The sequence below is a fragment of the Calliphora vicina genome, chromosome 2, assembly GCF_958450345.1.
Source record: "Calliphora vicina chromosome 2, idCalVici1.1, whole genome shotgun sequence".
NCBI lineage: Eukaryota > Metazoa > Arthropoda > Insecta > Diptera > Calliphoridae > Calliphora > Calliphora vicina.
The window spans coordinates 96580929-96597606 of NC_088781.1; the positions used below are offsets into that span (position 1 = coordinate 96580929).

The following is a 16678-nucleotide window of genomic DNA, read 5'->3' on the forward strand; positions in this document are numbered from 1 at the left end:
TACGTGCAAAGGCCTAGAAAACTACGCAATTCGTGAAGATTTCTCGGACGAGGCCAGTCCTTTACGACTCGTATTTTATCCTCATCTGTTGATACTTAACTTCTTTCTGGAACAATGCACATTTTTTTACTCTAAGTTTTAGTCCAGCCGCAACTATTCGTTTGAGGACTTCTTCAAGGTTTTTCAAGTGTTCAACGAAAGACTTCCCCATGACAATTATGTCATCGAGGTACACCAAGCATGTCTTCCAGTGAAGTCCACATGTTCCATTAAACGCTTGAATGTGGCTGGAACATTGTCCAAAGAGTCCAAAGGGCATCACATTAAACTGCCATAATCCATCACTAGCACTAAACGCAGTTTTCTCTTTGTCTTTTTCTGCAATCTCTACTTGCCAATAACCACTTTGCAAGTCCAATGTGGAGAACCATTTTGTTCCAGCTAATGTGTCCAGGGTGTCGTCAATTCTTGGTAGCGGGTAGCTGTCTTTCTTGGTAACGTCGTTCAGCTTTCTTTAAGTGCTGCCGCCTTTCTTTTTAACTAACACAACAGGCGAGCTCCAAGGACTTAAAGATGGTTCGATTACTCCATCCCGCTCCGTTTCATTAACCAACTCCTTCACCTCACTTCGTTTTACTAGATTAATGCTTTAAGGCGCCTGCTTCATGGGCCTCGCTTCGCCAGTATTTATTTGATGCTTTACTATTGCCGTTCTACCTTGGCTTTGACTTTTTAATGCGAAGACCGAGGTATGTTTCTTCAGAAGCTGTTTTGCCTTATTTCTATCGGGCGGCGCTAATCCTCATACCCATTTCCTCACATATTCCGCTAGTAGCTCGTGTTCTTTGGTAGATTTATTGGCAGGTTCCGGATTTTTCTCGCAATTGATTACTGCCTCTGCTGAAGTGCATTGACCTATTTCGGAATTTGGCTTAACGACTTTTTCAGAGCTAGACAGGTTAAGCACACTTACCGGAACTATTCTGTTGTTGCAGGGCTTAACGAGGGCTTTTGCTGTTATAAGATCACATTTTATTTCCATTGGTTCTACCACCCACAAACTGTTGTCCTCACAATCTCCCTCCATACGAGCCCACACTAAAGTTTCTGACTGTGGTGGCAGTTTCTGATGATCGACGGTAACTAGCCTTCTCACTTGAGTCCTATTTTCATATCCGACGTCAAGGGGTATTTCCACATTTCGCCAAATCATAACTTTTTGTCCCATATCCAAAGTAATGCCGTGAGTAATCATGAAATCAGCACCAATGATTACTTCGTCCACAATATCGGCAACAATAAATACATGATTGACGATAACATTGGCAATGGTTACTTTCACATTTACTTTACCATAGACAGTGGCTGGCTCCCCAGTAGCTGTGCGCAGACTTACCCCAAGTAATGGTTCAATTCTGTTTTTTACTAAATCGGGATTGACGATGGACTGCGACGCTCCTGTGTCTATAGTAAAAATGTGCTTCTGACGTATCCACTAGCCGTAAGATTGCTATTTTTCTGCTGCATTACTGATATGGAGATTGTGGGGCCCTCAGATGTGGGAGCTAGCTCTTGCCCCATAGTACTAGCTCGTTTTAGTTTAAAGGTGATTCTTGTGACGATTGATGATTTGACGGCTGGTTGTTTCTTGGAGGCGAAACAGATCTGGTTCGTTTTCTCGGTGCTTTGCAGTTTCGCTGAATATGACCAGATTTACCGCAATTATAACATTTTACTCTGGCTTTGCTATGCTTATCATTAAACGCCTCCAAAACCTTTTTTAATTCGTCGACTATATTTCTCTCATCTTCAGCAACAACCTCGATATTGCGCACCTTGCATATTTGCGGCTTTGAAATTATTTTCGCCGTTTCTTGCGCCAGTGCAAATGAGACTATTTCAGCAAATGATGGTTTAGCACAAACCGTGTGTTTTATTTCAGGATCGCGAATGCCATTGACGAATGCCTCTATCTTGATGTGGTCCAAAAATGGGTTGTTTCTCCTGCTCGATTTCCAACGCAAAATCTTGTAGCATCTCATTGGGATTCTGCACTCTACCACGCAATTCCATTCGGTATAATTCTTTTTTATGTTCGCCACCGTACTTACGTTGTAGCGCCTCCAATCTGTCATCTGTTGCTCACTGGCACGCTTTCAAGAACTACCGCTGCATTTCGTTTTAAGGCCAAAATCAACTTGATAGCTTTTTCTTCGTCTTTCCATATGTTTCTAATGGCAACCGTATTAAACTGGAACTTGAACACATTAAATGGTGTGATGCCATCAAAACTAGGGGCCTTTATTCTACTAGAGGATTCTGGAATAAATCGTACCGGTCCATCTTGGCATTGAAGATTATTAACCTTTGTTTCTAGGTCATGCAGTTTTTGATCAACACCTTTTTCTAAATCTGACACCTTCTTGTCAATACCATCCACTCTGCTGTTAAAAGCTTCAGACATTTTCTCGTCTGTGACTCTAGATGATTCTTGAAATTTCGATCCATTTCAGCTAGGAGTTTCTCGTTGTTGACTTGAACTTCAGCTAATAATTTTTCATTGTTGATTCTAGAAGTTTCTTGAACATCAGCCTTAACTTCAAATAATAATTTCTCATTGTTGACTCTAGAAGTTTCTTGAACTTTAGCTAACAGCTTCTCGTTGTTTACTTGAGTTTTTTCTAAGATGGTTTTAGAATTTTCGTTCAATTTCGCTTCCAGGTTCTCGTTGTTTACTTTAGAAGTTTCTTGAAGTTTCATTTGCAGTCCTTCCATCTTTGCCATCATAGCCGCAAACATTGTGCTTAAATCCATGCTGCTTGTTGCTGAACGTGTAGAAACTTCCATTTCTTCCTTATACTCGAATTCGTAAGCTCCGATGTCAATATCACGCTGCTTGAATTCATCTATTAGCCTCTTCTGCAATTCTGCTTTGTTACCTGCTGTTGGTAGCTCCAACTTACTCAATTCTTTCTTGAGTTGTTCAACTTTTAGTTCCCCAAACTTCATGCTTATTAATTTGCAATCCCACTTCTGACACCAATTGTTACGTTTTAACGTTTTCAAAACGTTGGTTTATTTCCTTTAAATAAACCGGATACTTTTGATTGCAAATAAAAGCCGTTTAGTAGTTTGATAATTGTAACAACTCTTTGGCCCTAATTTTGTAAATCACGTCACAAAGTGATATTTATATGGAAAGCAAAATCAAAATTTCAAAAATTTTAAAAATTTGTTTTTGTTTTATATACATACAAATTCTTAACAGAACGCACCAAAATTCCAGCGTTGGTTTGCCTTTCATAATTTGAAAATATTGTATATAAAACAAAAACAAATTTTTAAAATTTTTGAAATTTTGTTTTTGCTTTCCAAAATTAGGGCCTTTACTTATTTAAAATGTACAACAACAGAATTAAATAGTCACTCAATGTTTTTTATACACGCTTATAAATTCGCAGACACACTTTTTAATGTAAACGAATTCACTTGAAAAACACAGCAATCAGTTGATGTTTGTTCGAAAAGCGTCTCTGATAAACTCACTAACGACTGCAACCTCTGCCACTATTTATAACACTGCCATCTGCACTCTAGATTGTCCTTTAACTGTCTAGAGCTTTCTAATACATAAGCCATCAGTGGTGTACTTTCTACAATGTTCTTTAACTGAATATTCGAATTCGAATATACGCTCGCAGCAAACAGCGTTGCCATACTTACGATCAATGGTCAATTGAAAGCTTTTATTCAATGTTAATAATGCCCACAGATATGTTAAAGATTGGGCACTGCTATTTGAAAGCATTATGCAACTTTAAATCAGCCGTCAAAATCGTTATACAGGCAAATCCCGGTATAACGAATGAGGTCCATTCGTTAAATCGAAAAATTCGTTATATCGAGATTTATTTTTTTGAATAGGAGACATAAATATCAGAGATGGGGGTAGTGCACTAAATTTGCAGTTTCCACTAAAAGTTAGTGATAGTGCAAAATATTTCACTATCACTAATAGCTATTTAGTGGTGAGTTAAAAAATAACAGTCACACTAAGCAATAGTGGTAGTGGTACAAGAAAGTTTTTCACTAAAATTAATTTATTGATAGTGAAAAACCTTTTTTTTACAGCTTAGTGCAAATTTTTTTTACTCCACTAAAGTGGAAAAATATAATCATTCACTAATGTTAATGGAACTCAAATACATATCATTATATTCAATCATTTTATACTTTTTTATTTTTATTATTTATTAAATTAATTAATACTAATATTAAAGTAGTAACATTAGGTTATATTGCGATATACGTTGTTAAATTATATTAATACAAATTAAAATTGTTAAGATTTTAATTCCTGAAATTTATATATATAATTTGAAAGTAAATTTTTAATTAGGCTTAAGTTCATTTTTATTATAACTTATTTGTAATAATTCAAAAAATATCACTGAATACTAAAATTTTAGACAATTGGCAAATTGGAATGCATTTTCTACCCTGCCAAGGGCGTCATCAACAATCTTCATTGTCAAGGTCTATTTGTAAATATCATCTATTTAACTTACTATTATTAGGAATTAGAATATGGGAAGCCTAATTCATATTTATATTATTTGTAAATTAGACGAAATTTCAAATATTTTTATTATATATGTGTATTCTTATTATTACAAATTTATCATTTTTATTAGTGTTGCTGTAGTCAACCTTTGGTTAACAATTTAGCTATGAATGTTTTTCTTTCTTTCACCTTGGTGTTGATTCATTGAATCAAACTGGAGATTGAAATTTGATTTTAGTCTTTTATTGTGCCTTGTGTATATTTTATTTATAGATTTTTGGTAATTATTCGAACTTTTTTTTTATATATATAATTTGAAAGTAAATTTTTAATTAGGCTTAAGTTCATTTTTATTATAACTTATTTGTAATAATTCAAAGAATATCACTGAATACTAAAATTTTAGACAATTGGCAAATTGGAATGCATTTTCTACCCTGCCAAGGGCGTCATCAACAATCTTCATTGTCAAGGTCTATTTGTAAATATCATCTATTTAACTTACTATTATTAGGAATTAGAATATGGGAAGCCTAATTCATATTTATATTATTTGTAAATTAGACGAAATTTCAAATATTTTTATTATATATGTGTATTCTTATTATTACAAATTTATCATTTTTATTAGTGTTGCTGTAGTCAACCTTTGGTTAACAATTTAGCTATGAATGTTTTTCTTTCTTTCACCTTGGTGTTGATTCATTGAATCAAACTGGAGATTGAAATTTGATTTTAGTCTTTTATTGTGCCTTGTGTATATTTTATTTATAGATTTTTGGTAATTATTCGAACTTTTTTTTATATATATAATTTGAAAGTAAATTTTTAATTAGGCTTAAGTTCATTTTTATTATAACTTATTTGTAATAATTCAAAGAAAAACATTCATAGCTAAATTGTTAACCAAAGGTTGACTACAGCAACACTAATAAAAATGATAAATTTGTAATAATAAGAATACACATATATAATAAAAATATTTGAAATTTCGTCTAATTTACAAATAATATAAATATGAATTAGGCTTCCCATATTCTAATTCCTAATAATAGTAAGTTAAATAGATGATATTTACAAATAGACCTTGACAATGAAGATTGTTGATGACGCCCTTGGCAGGGTAGAAAATGCATTCCAATTTGCCAATTGTCTAAAATTTTAGTATTCAGTGATATTCTTTGAATTATTACAAATAAGTTATAATAAAAATGAACTTAAGCCTAATTAAAAATTTACTTTCAAATTATATATATAAAAAAAAAAGTTCGAATAATTACCAAAAATCTATAAATAAAATATACACAAGGCACAATAAAAGACTAAAATCAAATTTCAATCTCCAGTTTGATTCAATGAATCAACACCAAGGTGAAAGAAAGAAAAACATTCATAGCTAAATTGTTAACCAAAGGTTGACTACAGCAACACTAATAAAAATGATAAATTTGTAATAATAAGAATACACATATATAATAAAAATATTTGAAATTTCGTCTAATTTACAAATAATATAAATATGAATTAGGCTTCCCATATTCTAATTCCTAATAATAGTAAGTTAAATAGATGATATTTACAAATAGACCTTGACAATGAAGATTGTTGATGACGCCCTTGGCAGGGTAGAAAATGCATTCCAATTTGCCAATTGTCTAAAATTTTAGTATTCAGTGATATTCTTTGAATTATTACAAATAAGTTATAATAAAAATGAACTTAAGCCTAATTAAAAATTTACTTTCAAATTATATATATAAAAAAAAAAAAAAGTTCGAATAATTACCAAAAATTCCTGAAATTTACTTTACTCAAAAATTTAAAGTTTTTACTTTATTTTTTTTATACAATAAAAAATAATAAAATGGAAATATTTTGACTATATTTTCAATTTGTTTGGAATATTTCTATAAACACTATTTTTTGAGATTTTAGTGCATATAATATAATTAAAGCTTTCATGTAGTGACTGTTAAAAATATGCACTATTTTATTGTAGTTCAAAATTTTCACTACTTAATATTAAAAATATAGTTGTACGTTATATCGGATTTTCGTTAAAGTGATATTCGTTATACCGGGATTTACCTGTATTTGAATTCAAGTACAATTTCGTAACAATATATTTAAATCGTACTGTTATTAAAATTATATGACATTAAAATTATTTGAAGTATATAGCATTCAAGCATACAAACGATTTTCATTTTATTTGTTTTTTTATTTTTGTTCTGAAAGTTATTTAATCTCTATTTTGAATAATTAAAATTTTTTGCTGAAGTGCAGATCTGTTATAGTAAACGTAGCTTAAAGTATAAAGGCAACAATTGTGAGTTTTAAGTATATTAAAAGGCCCGATACCCTGAATTGTTTTTGCAGACTTCCTTATCATGATATAAGTAGTAATATTAAATTAAAGCAACTTACCTCTTTTATGTCTAACGTTGTTGTATGTCGTCTTGGTGGAACTGGCATCTTGAGCGTGACATCTACATTGTTGTCATCAGTAGATTTGCCGCCAAAACGAGAACTGCCCCTGGCGCCGTCATCAACTTCATCTATATCGGGCGTTGAAGCCCATGACTGCGGCCGCTTTTTCAATTCTACATTGAAGTGTACAACTTTTGTTGAGTAAAATTTGTATCCAGTAAAACAATACGACATGCAAGAAGCGCGTTATTACGTGTTTTATAATTAATTAAATATTTTTTTACGTGTAAGTAATTGCAGATCATCGGTACAGAGAGTGCATTTATTTATTTGTGTTGTTAAATTTATTGTTTTTAATTATATTTGAGTTTTAATTTGCATTAGTCAGTAATCGTCAAATGAAATCATTGTTAAAAAGAAAACAATTTTACGTTTGAACATTACATTTTGTAGAACCAACATCCAACGGATTATGATAGTTAGAGATACGATGAATTGATCAAATTATGAGTTATGATCATTATTCCCAGGAACGTTGTTATTGCGAATCATCGATCGATCATCATCACAATTGAATTGTGTTCGCGAATTAGTTAAGTTTCATTCACATTTACAGTAATAAAACATTGAATTATGATGGTTAAAAATAGGAGTGACGTGACAATTGTAGAAGTAGTAGTTTAATGATGAAATAAATTCGTAAAGAAATGATACATAATTATTTTTATTATGATAACTAAATTGAATAAAATAAAATACATAAAACGTTTATAATAAGCTACAATAATAGAATAAAATCCAATTGAGTGTTAAAAAATGCATGCTTCAATTTCAAAACATTAGTAAATTTGGAAACAAATAAATTTCATAAATTATTGTGTCGTTAATAGATTTTGAATTTGTATATGTACGACGATCATACCAATATCATTACTGCTGCCATTTACCGAAGAAAGGTTTTGAGTAGAGGTCCATGTTCGGGATGATGGCCTTTTGAAATTAACAAATTCAACATAAATTTTCATAAGCTGTCAAATTGTACTACCCACCTTGAGTTAAAACCATCTGAGAGGTTTGGCGATGATGCTGCAACATCTTCGCCCCCACGTCGGCCACCATGCTCTTTGTAGTCACGAAAACAACGTTTACATCTTGTCGGATAACGTGTCTGTGGATGAAATCCCAATGGACATAGTTGATCACCTTTCAGCGATGGATATAAATGATGCATTTAACAGAATACACTTCGAGGGATTGAATATTCTGAAATAGAAAGAAATTAAATTATTTGGTGGTATTTAATAATGTAAAATTTTTAATTTTTATTTTTAGTAAATTACATAGCTATTGGTTATTTGCTACCTGACGTCGAAAATGAGATTAAAATATTCTTTAATATTCTTAGAGCTAGTTTCTTACTTGTCAGTTAAACTCAGCTTAACACGCTGTTATATTAATCCTGAAACATATTTTGCCGGAATTTAACCAATGATTGTGTTTCTCACTAATGGATTAATTTTGTTAGCATTGCCATACTTTTCAGTCAAATCACATGTTTATTCTTCAAATTTTTTCATATAAATATGGCAATACTATACATTTTATAAGAAAAAGCAACCGCGTTACATAACTTTTTTTGTAAATTTTAACTTTCTAAAAGAAAAAGAGACATAAAAGTATATAAAATGTATATTAAAAATTATATTGATGTTAATAAAGCAAATAAAAACAAAGAGCTGCTGTGCTGAATTGTTTATTTTATTTTCCATCTGTTTGTGCTTTGGTATTTTATACTCAGGTTTAACTCACCAATGATGCTCAGTTAAACCTAGATTATATAGCATATAAACAATAAGTGAGAAACACAATTTTTAGTTTAATTTAGGTTTAAGCGAAGAATGTAGATTATCTCTATCCCAGAAACTAGCTCTTAAACTATTAAATTCACAACATTGTTTTCTTAATATGTTTTATAATTTGATTCAACATTTTATATTTGAGATTGAGAACAATTGACATCAATTGCTGTGCGTTTTGCCACACCTTTTTTTACCCCAATTAAAAATTGTTCAATGCTTTGCATTAAATATTAATTCTATATTTTTGTTAAATTGCGTAAGTTTGGGAAATTATAAACTCTTTTATTATATTCAAAAGCCTACATTACATTCAATAACATAGTTTATTTACATGGGTGTACTTTGAAAGTAAATTTTTTTATTGTAGCAAAAACAAAACACATGTAAAATTTACACTCAAAGTACATGCTTGTAAGCACATACAATTTTGTGAAAATGAGCGAATTCACTTAATTGTGAATATATTCGTACACCCATGTAAATAAAAAGAATCAATAGATTTTTATGATCGATATCCCATTTTTGCCGTTTTCGATTTTTCATGATTTTTTTAAAACAAAAAAAGTTGTTATTTTCACGTAAAAAATATATTTTTTGCTTCAAATTGTTATTATAACTCCGGAAAAACGCTATATACAAACGGATAAAATGTTGTGTAAATTTGAACTTTTCCAAGTTTACTTCAATAACATGGTACTAACACTTTTAGAGGTATCATAAATTATGTGGAGAAACATCTAAAAAAATTCACAATTTAAGAAAAAAATATTTTTAAAAAAATCTATCCATAGAATTAAAAAATTTTACCGTTTTGGAACTTACACAGAAAAAACTATTTCTTAAACCGTTTCAATTCAAATATATATCACATATTGAACTGGTTTCAATTATTTTATAATTGAATCAAGTATTCATTTAAATGGTTTTTAATATATTTTTTTTGTATTTACTGACTTTTTTAAATTAGCTTCACTTTATAATTAATTTACTTTAATCGCGATTTTTGCTCTATTAACTTTAATTAACTGCTTCCTCCAAGAATGACATTTTATTAGAAAGACAACAAAAGAATAACTAACCGTTTTTAAAACAAAAATCCAAAAAAAAATCTTATTTATTTATTATCGAAAGGAGTAAGTTGTTACTTTTTTGTGTTTGCACTTAGGATGTTTAGAATTTTGCATGAACATATATTTTGATTAGAGATGATAATCGGGACTGATTTTTTAAAATCCCGGGGTTCGGGATTTGGTTAAGAAATCCCGAAAACCCCGGGATTTTCGGGAACGGGATTCCCCGTTTGGCATCTCTAATTTTGATACGGTGCACAGTGTCAGATTTTGCCAATTTACGGGGACTAAAGTCAAAATTTTGTTTGTGTTTTTATACCCTCCACCACCATAAGTGGTGAATGAGGGTATATATAAGTTTGTCATTCCGTGTGTAACATTGAGAAATATTCAAACAAAGTATATATATTATTGATCCTTATGAAATTCTAAGTCGATTGAGCTATGTCTGTCTGTGTAAACACGTTCACGTCCAAAATAGACAACGAAAATTGGTAAACTTGCAAGAAAAATGTTTATTGTTCTCCTAAGCAGTTTGGTATTGAAAATCAGCAAAATCGGTTCAGTGGAACCAGAGTTATGAACCATAATGTGAGACAACCTAAAAAAAAACTTGATAATTTTAAAATAGTTTTTGTTATTTGTGCAAATATATTGCAGATAATACCATCAAATTTTACACACATTATTTTTATGTTAAAAGGACTAACTCTGGTAGTAATGATTTCTCCTAGCCCCCATACAAATTTCTTCCCGAAATATGTTTCTATGGTCTGTAAATGCCTACAAAATTGCAGTATCCACACAAAATTCAGGGAAAATAAGTTTCGTGCTTAAAAAAATCACAACACCAAATTTTTTGTGGATCGGCCCATATTTGACCATAGCCCCCATATAATGTTCACTTCCGAAAATCACTTAAATAAGCATAATTTTTTTTTTATTTCATATTTTATTTATTGTATCTTCACAAAATAATGTGAACTATCAATAATTTGTTGAAATCTTAAACCAACACAGTTGGACGAAAAATTATGTTTAATTTATAGATCCTATCATCAGCGCAGGTCTGTTGGATTCCTTCTTCTTAGTCGGATGTAGCCATTACTTCTCATTAATGTTCGTGCAAGTGGGTTTGGGTGAACTTCTAACATTTTCATATATGACTCCGCTTTTTTTTATTTCATTTTTCACCAGGGAGACACCTAGGTCCTTATGAATGTTAATATTTCTCACATACCAAGGCGCAGCTGTTATCATTCGTAATATTTTATTTTGAAATCTTTGAATTTTTTCAATATTAGAAGCTGAGGCCGTGCCCCATAATTGAATTCCATAGCACCATATGGGTTTTATTATTGAGCTGTACAGCAAAAGTTTGCAATCTAAACTCAATCTCGAGTTTTTACCAATTAGCCAGTAAATTTATAGTAATTTTAACTTCATTTGAGTAAATTTCGTGGGGGTTTTCATGAATGGCTAGTATAGCTGTTCATCATCAAAAGTTGATATGTGGGTTCGACTGTCAATCTCTGAAATCTCAAAACGAAGTGGTTCAGCTGCAGTAATATTGGGTAAAGTAGGTGGTAACTCTATTATGTCGTTTGACACGTTTGGGGAAAATACATTCTTTAGATGACTTACAGGTTTTCTTTTTCAGTATCGTTTCTCGCCCGGCCTCCACTAGAATTACGTAGAGGAGGTCTGCTCATAACAGGTCTTTTTATTTTTTTTTGTAGCTCGCCATAGAGAGTAATTTGAGTACTGGGTGGCATCTAAGTTTTCCAGATATTTATTAATTGAGTAAGTTTTGCGTTTGTGAAGAAGCATACTGATGCGTTTGCGACATTTTCTAAGCTCCGTTTGAAGTTGGGGGGATCTGTAGAGTTGCCACTCTCGACGAATTCTTCTTTTTTCAGCTAATAACTGTTCAATGTCTGCAGAATAGAGTCTATTGTATCTTATTTGTTGGGTTATTTGAGTGGCGTGTTCAACAGCAAGTTTTAAGTTTTGTTCAAAATTTTTAAGTGAGATATCGATATCTTCTGGTGTTCATAGCGATATATTTCCTGTACTGTGTGTGCTAATATATTTTTTATATTTCAACCAATTTATTTTCGTGCTTGATATTGCAGAGTGACCAGTCGGGGATACTATTTCTAGGGGGTTCAATAGAGTAACGAAGGTGGGTGAGTGATCCGAGGATAATTCTAATGAAGATTTAACCTGCATTAGTTCCATTTGTAAATTTTTTGTAACTGCAAAATCAATGACATCGGGTATTTTGCTTGGGTCAGTAGGCCAGTATGTTGGTTCTCCGCTCGACAGCACATTCAAATTCAATTTAGAAATTGTATTAAACAAAGCGCGACCTTTCGGGGTTACAAGTCTTGATCCCCAGTGAGTATGCTTAGCATTATAATCGCCAGCTGCCAGGAATCGGGGTCCTAGTGATTCGTAAAAATGTTCATATTTGTTTTCAGTAATCGAAAACCTTGGATGTGAATATATCGACGAAATTAATCATCCATACAGATTGTCGTAGCTTGAAGATAATCTTCACAAATATCACACAATGAATGGTGTTTGATACGGGTTTTAATTAAAATATCATTATATTAACTTCTTGACTTTTAATAAAATACTCGAGTTCGTTTTTATGTTGGCGAATGCTGTTAAGCACAGCCTGCAATAACATTGATTGCATCTTAAGCATTTCTTGCATCATGTTACTCATTGAGTTTGTAAAGTTATTTACCGATTGCACAAGAGTTTCTATTGTAGATTCTAGTCGGGTAAAATTGAAGATTGGCGTTTGCTATCTAACCTCTGGGTTCATATTTTCGTTTTGGGGTTGACGGACTTGCGTTTGAGGGGCACGGACAGGGGTCCCCAAAGTAGGACACTTCGGGTATGTTAAATTTTTAAAACGATCGCATTTCTTCGTTTGTGTTCAGATTTCTAAAAAAATACACATGTAGAATCTCCTCGTCAATCAATACAAAAAACCTCGTCGTACCTATCAATTATTTATTATAGCTTAGGAGATATTCGTATTTGAAAATTAAATTTTAACATTTTGATCCACTCTACTCCAGTTTTATAATAACGGATCCAAATATTTCCATATTTTCATTAAGGGTCCTCATGTAAACGCTTAAAAGCCTCGCAAACTGAGCAATCTGTGCATTTTTACACTCTCGCAAATGAAATGTCAAAAAATGTATGGAAATATATGAATATATCGACGAAATTAATAGGTTTCTGTAGCAATCATCCAAACAGATTGTCGTAGCTTGAAGGTAATCTTCACAAATATCACACATTGAATGGTGTTTGATACGGGTTTTAATTAAAATTCCAGAGCCTCCACATGCTATATCTCTTGGATCATTTGTGCCATAAAAAACATATCCATTTATCTTAAATAAACTTCTAGGCGTCAAATGGGTTTCCGAAACTAACATTATATCAACTTCATGACTTTTAAGAAAATACTCGAGTTCGTTTTTATGTTGGCGAATGCCGTTAGCGTTCCAAAAACATATTCTTAGGCAGTTCATGGTCTGTTAAGCACAGACCATGAACTGCATTTCTTGCATCATGTTACTCATTGAGTTTGTAAAGTTATTTAGCGATTGCACAAGAGTTTCTATTGTAGATTCTAGTCTGGTAAAATTGAAAATTGGCGTTTGCTCTCTTACCTCTGGGTTCATGTTTTGGTTTTGTGGTTGACGGACTTGCGTCTGAGTTTGGTTGTTTCTTAGTACATTTGCATATGTTTCTTTGTTGTCTAATGTCTGTAATGCAACGGGGGGTAGTTCAAATTGATGTTATTTAATGGCTGAGCGGGGAAAATCTTCGGTTTATGGCTTTGTGATCTTTTAACAATTGAGTATAATAAGCATAAATGTCTTATAAATATCGCTATTAAGTCTAAAGTCATCATAAATAGTCCCCTTATATACCAAAATTGCTATACCTAATTCTATGAAGATCGGCCAATAATTGGTTATAGCTCCCATATAAGGACCACTTCCGAAAAACACATTAACCTACATAAATATCTAAAAAATATCAATATCAAAACAAAATTTTACACAGATCCGTAATTTATATTTAGAAATCATACTACGGAATATTGTGAATATCGGTACATAATTGCCCACAGCTCCCATATAAATACATAAAAATCAAGTTAAAATATTTTAAGACAATCGAATCACAATAGGTCATAGCTCCCATATAAGTCCTACAACCCAATATACCATTTTTATAGCCTTCACCTTCGTGAGAAGGGTATATATAAGTTTGTCATTACGTTTGTAATTTCTACATTTTTCATTTCCGACCCTATAAAGTATATATATTCTGGATCCTTATAGATAGCGGAGTCGATTAAGTCATGTCCGTCTGTCTGTCTGTCCGTCTGTTTGTTGAAATCTATTTTCTGAAGACCCCAGATATCTTCGGGATGCAAATCTTCAATAATTCTGTCAGAAATGCTTTCGAGAAGTTTGCTATTTAAAATCAGCAAAATCGGTCCACAAATGGCTGAGATATGAGGAAAAAACCAGGACAACCTCGATTTTTTACCTATTTTTTACCTATATCTGGATTACTAACACATTAACATAGACAATATGGTTATCTAATGATAGATATTTCGAAGACATTTGTAACGACGTATATAAGACCATAGTAAAGTTGGACCTACAATGGGTCAAAATCGGAAAAAAAATTTTGAACCCGAATTTTTTTTTCACCAAAAAAAAATTGAAAAAACAAAAAAAAATTTAAATTTAAAAAAAGAGTATATAAGATTCGGCACAGCCGAATATAGCACTCTCACTTGTTTAATCTCTGTTTCTCCACTTTAGGTTAAAAACGAAAAAATGTTGATCCAAACGTATTAACTAATTATTAAGTAATATAAATTGTTCTAATAGGAATTTCAATTATAAATTGCTGATTTAGATAATTTATTTTTTATATTTGAAATAAAATATCTTCTGCGTAAAATAGTCTTTCTAACAATTGTTAAGTATATTATTTCAGTTGTTATACCATAATATTTAGGTGGAGGGTATTTAAGATTCGGCACGGTACTCTTACTTGTTTTCCTTAAGTTTCAATTCAATATAAGAGACAATTGTCCAAATAATAAATAAATGTATATCAAAGTAAAGAAATGTGAACCAAAACCAAGTAACGATGCTCCGAATATCGTATTTATTACAGAAAATAAAAATCCAATTTCTACCCGCTGCATGTTCACTAAATTTGAACATTATAACTTTTTTGTTTTTGAATATTTTTTGCCAATTTCTTTTTCGTTTTTTTATGTTTTTATTCTTTTTAATAATAGTAATAAAGCGTTTTAATAAATAATTTATGATAAATTTTCCGTGGCGTTATAGATAAATCGTTTTATTGTAAGTAAAGTCAAGGAAAATAGTCAACATACACCCTTTTTTTATAGAGTTTGTGAATTTACATAATAAAAACCATAATAACAAAAACATTAAAAATTCATTCAATTCACGGTTCATAAATTTAACCAAATTCTCTATAATAGTGGATGTTTTTCTGCTTATGCTCGAATAAGAGCGGTTTTTATTGTGTCAATTCTACAGATGTCATATTTTCTCACAAATTTTTACAAACTTCCCATATGTGCTCTATTGGGTTTAAGTCTGGTGACTGGGGTGGTGAATATAGCTGTCATAGCTATAGCTGGGGCATAATAAGGAAGCCAGTCTCGAACAACGTGCGCAGTATGCTTAGGGTCGTTATCTTGCTGGAAAATCCATTGATTTCCCAGGCCCAAACTATCAACAAATGCCTTAATATTTTGTTCCAATATGTTTTTATATTGATAGCGGTCCATGTTGAGATCCAAATCTTCAACAATTCTGTCAGACATGCTTTCGAGAATTTTGCTATTTAAAATCAGCAAAATCCGTCCATAAAAAACGTAGATATGAGCAAAAATTCGAGACAACCTCTGAAAATTTCATCAAAAAAACACATGCTTTGACAAAAAAGCAACAAACCGTATGTTTGGATGTGTATTCGTTTTATTGCTTTGCGTATTTTGTTTTTTTTTTCTTTTGGTGTTTTCTTTCGTTTGGCGTTGTTGTTGTTTTTTATACAACAAAACGTATGTTTGGATGTGTGTTGGTTTTATTGCTTTGCTTTTTGGTTTTTTGTTTCGTTTGTAACTTCTACAATTTTTAAAAGTGTTATTGATAAATTTTGGATGCTGTACGCTGAAAGTGGGCAATGTACATACATACAAACATATGGGCAAATCCCAGAAACAGTCTACCAACAAATAAATTTTTAAATGAATCAAACTCGAAATTTTTAATTGTAATATTAAACTAGATATGTGTATTATATTTTATATATAAACAAAACGTATTTCTATGGTCATTCATACAAAAATGATTACCAAATCCAACACTAGCGCAGATATCTTAATTTTATAAAAAAAAAAATAATTTTTTATCGTGTTTTTATCATTACTTAAATGTTAACAAGATGGTTCGATTGACAGCTATATTTTTTACCATTCAATTTAAATACAAATAAATTTTGAGTAATTTCATTTTGAATGGAATTTTTCGCAACTTCTCACGGAAAAGGAGATACTTTTCAAGCATCTGGATAATTTGTAACGAGCGTCACGTAACGTGCGTCACTAAATGTTCTCGGATTTTTATAAAAACGGCAAATGTTTATTCATGCAA

At 31.5% G+C, this 16678-nt stretch overlaps 1 protein-coding gene across 2 annotated transcripts in view; it reads right to left on the reverse strand.

The window, feature by feature from the left end:
• LOC135949962 (golgin subfamily A member 4) overlaps positions 1–16678 on the reverse strand; it is a 45710-nt gene that overhangs the window by 13470 nt on the left and 15562 nt on the right. Inside the window, exons 2-4 of one of the 2 annotated variants that reach the window (XM_065499422.1) lie at positions 8044–8257; positions 7917–7984; positions 6992–7167 (exon numbers count right to left, since the gene is read on the reverse strand). In XM_065499422.1, the coding sequence (XP_065355494.1) occupies positions 6992–7167; positions 7917–7984; positions 8044–8225 (426 nt within the window). In that variant the 5' untranslated portion in view covers positions 8226–8257. Of the gene's footprint in view, positions 1–6991; positions 7186–7916; positions 7985–8043; positions 8258–16678 lie in introns of both variants that reach the window. The other variant, XM_065499421.1, reaches the window with a different exon arrangement.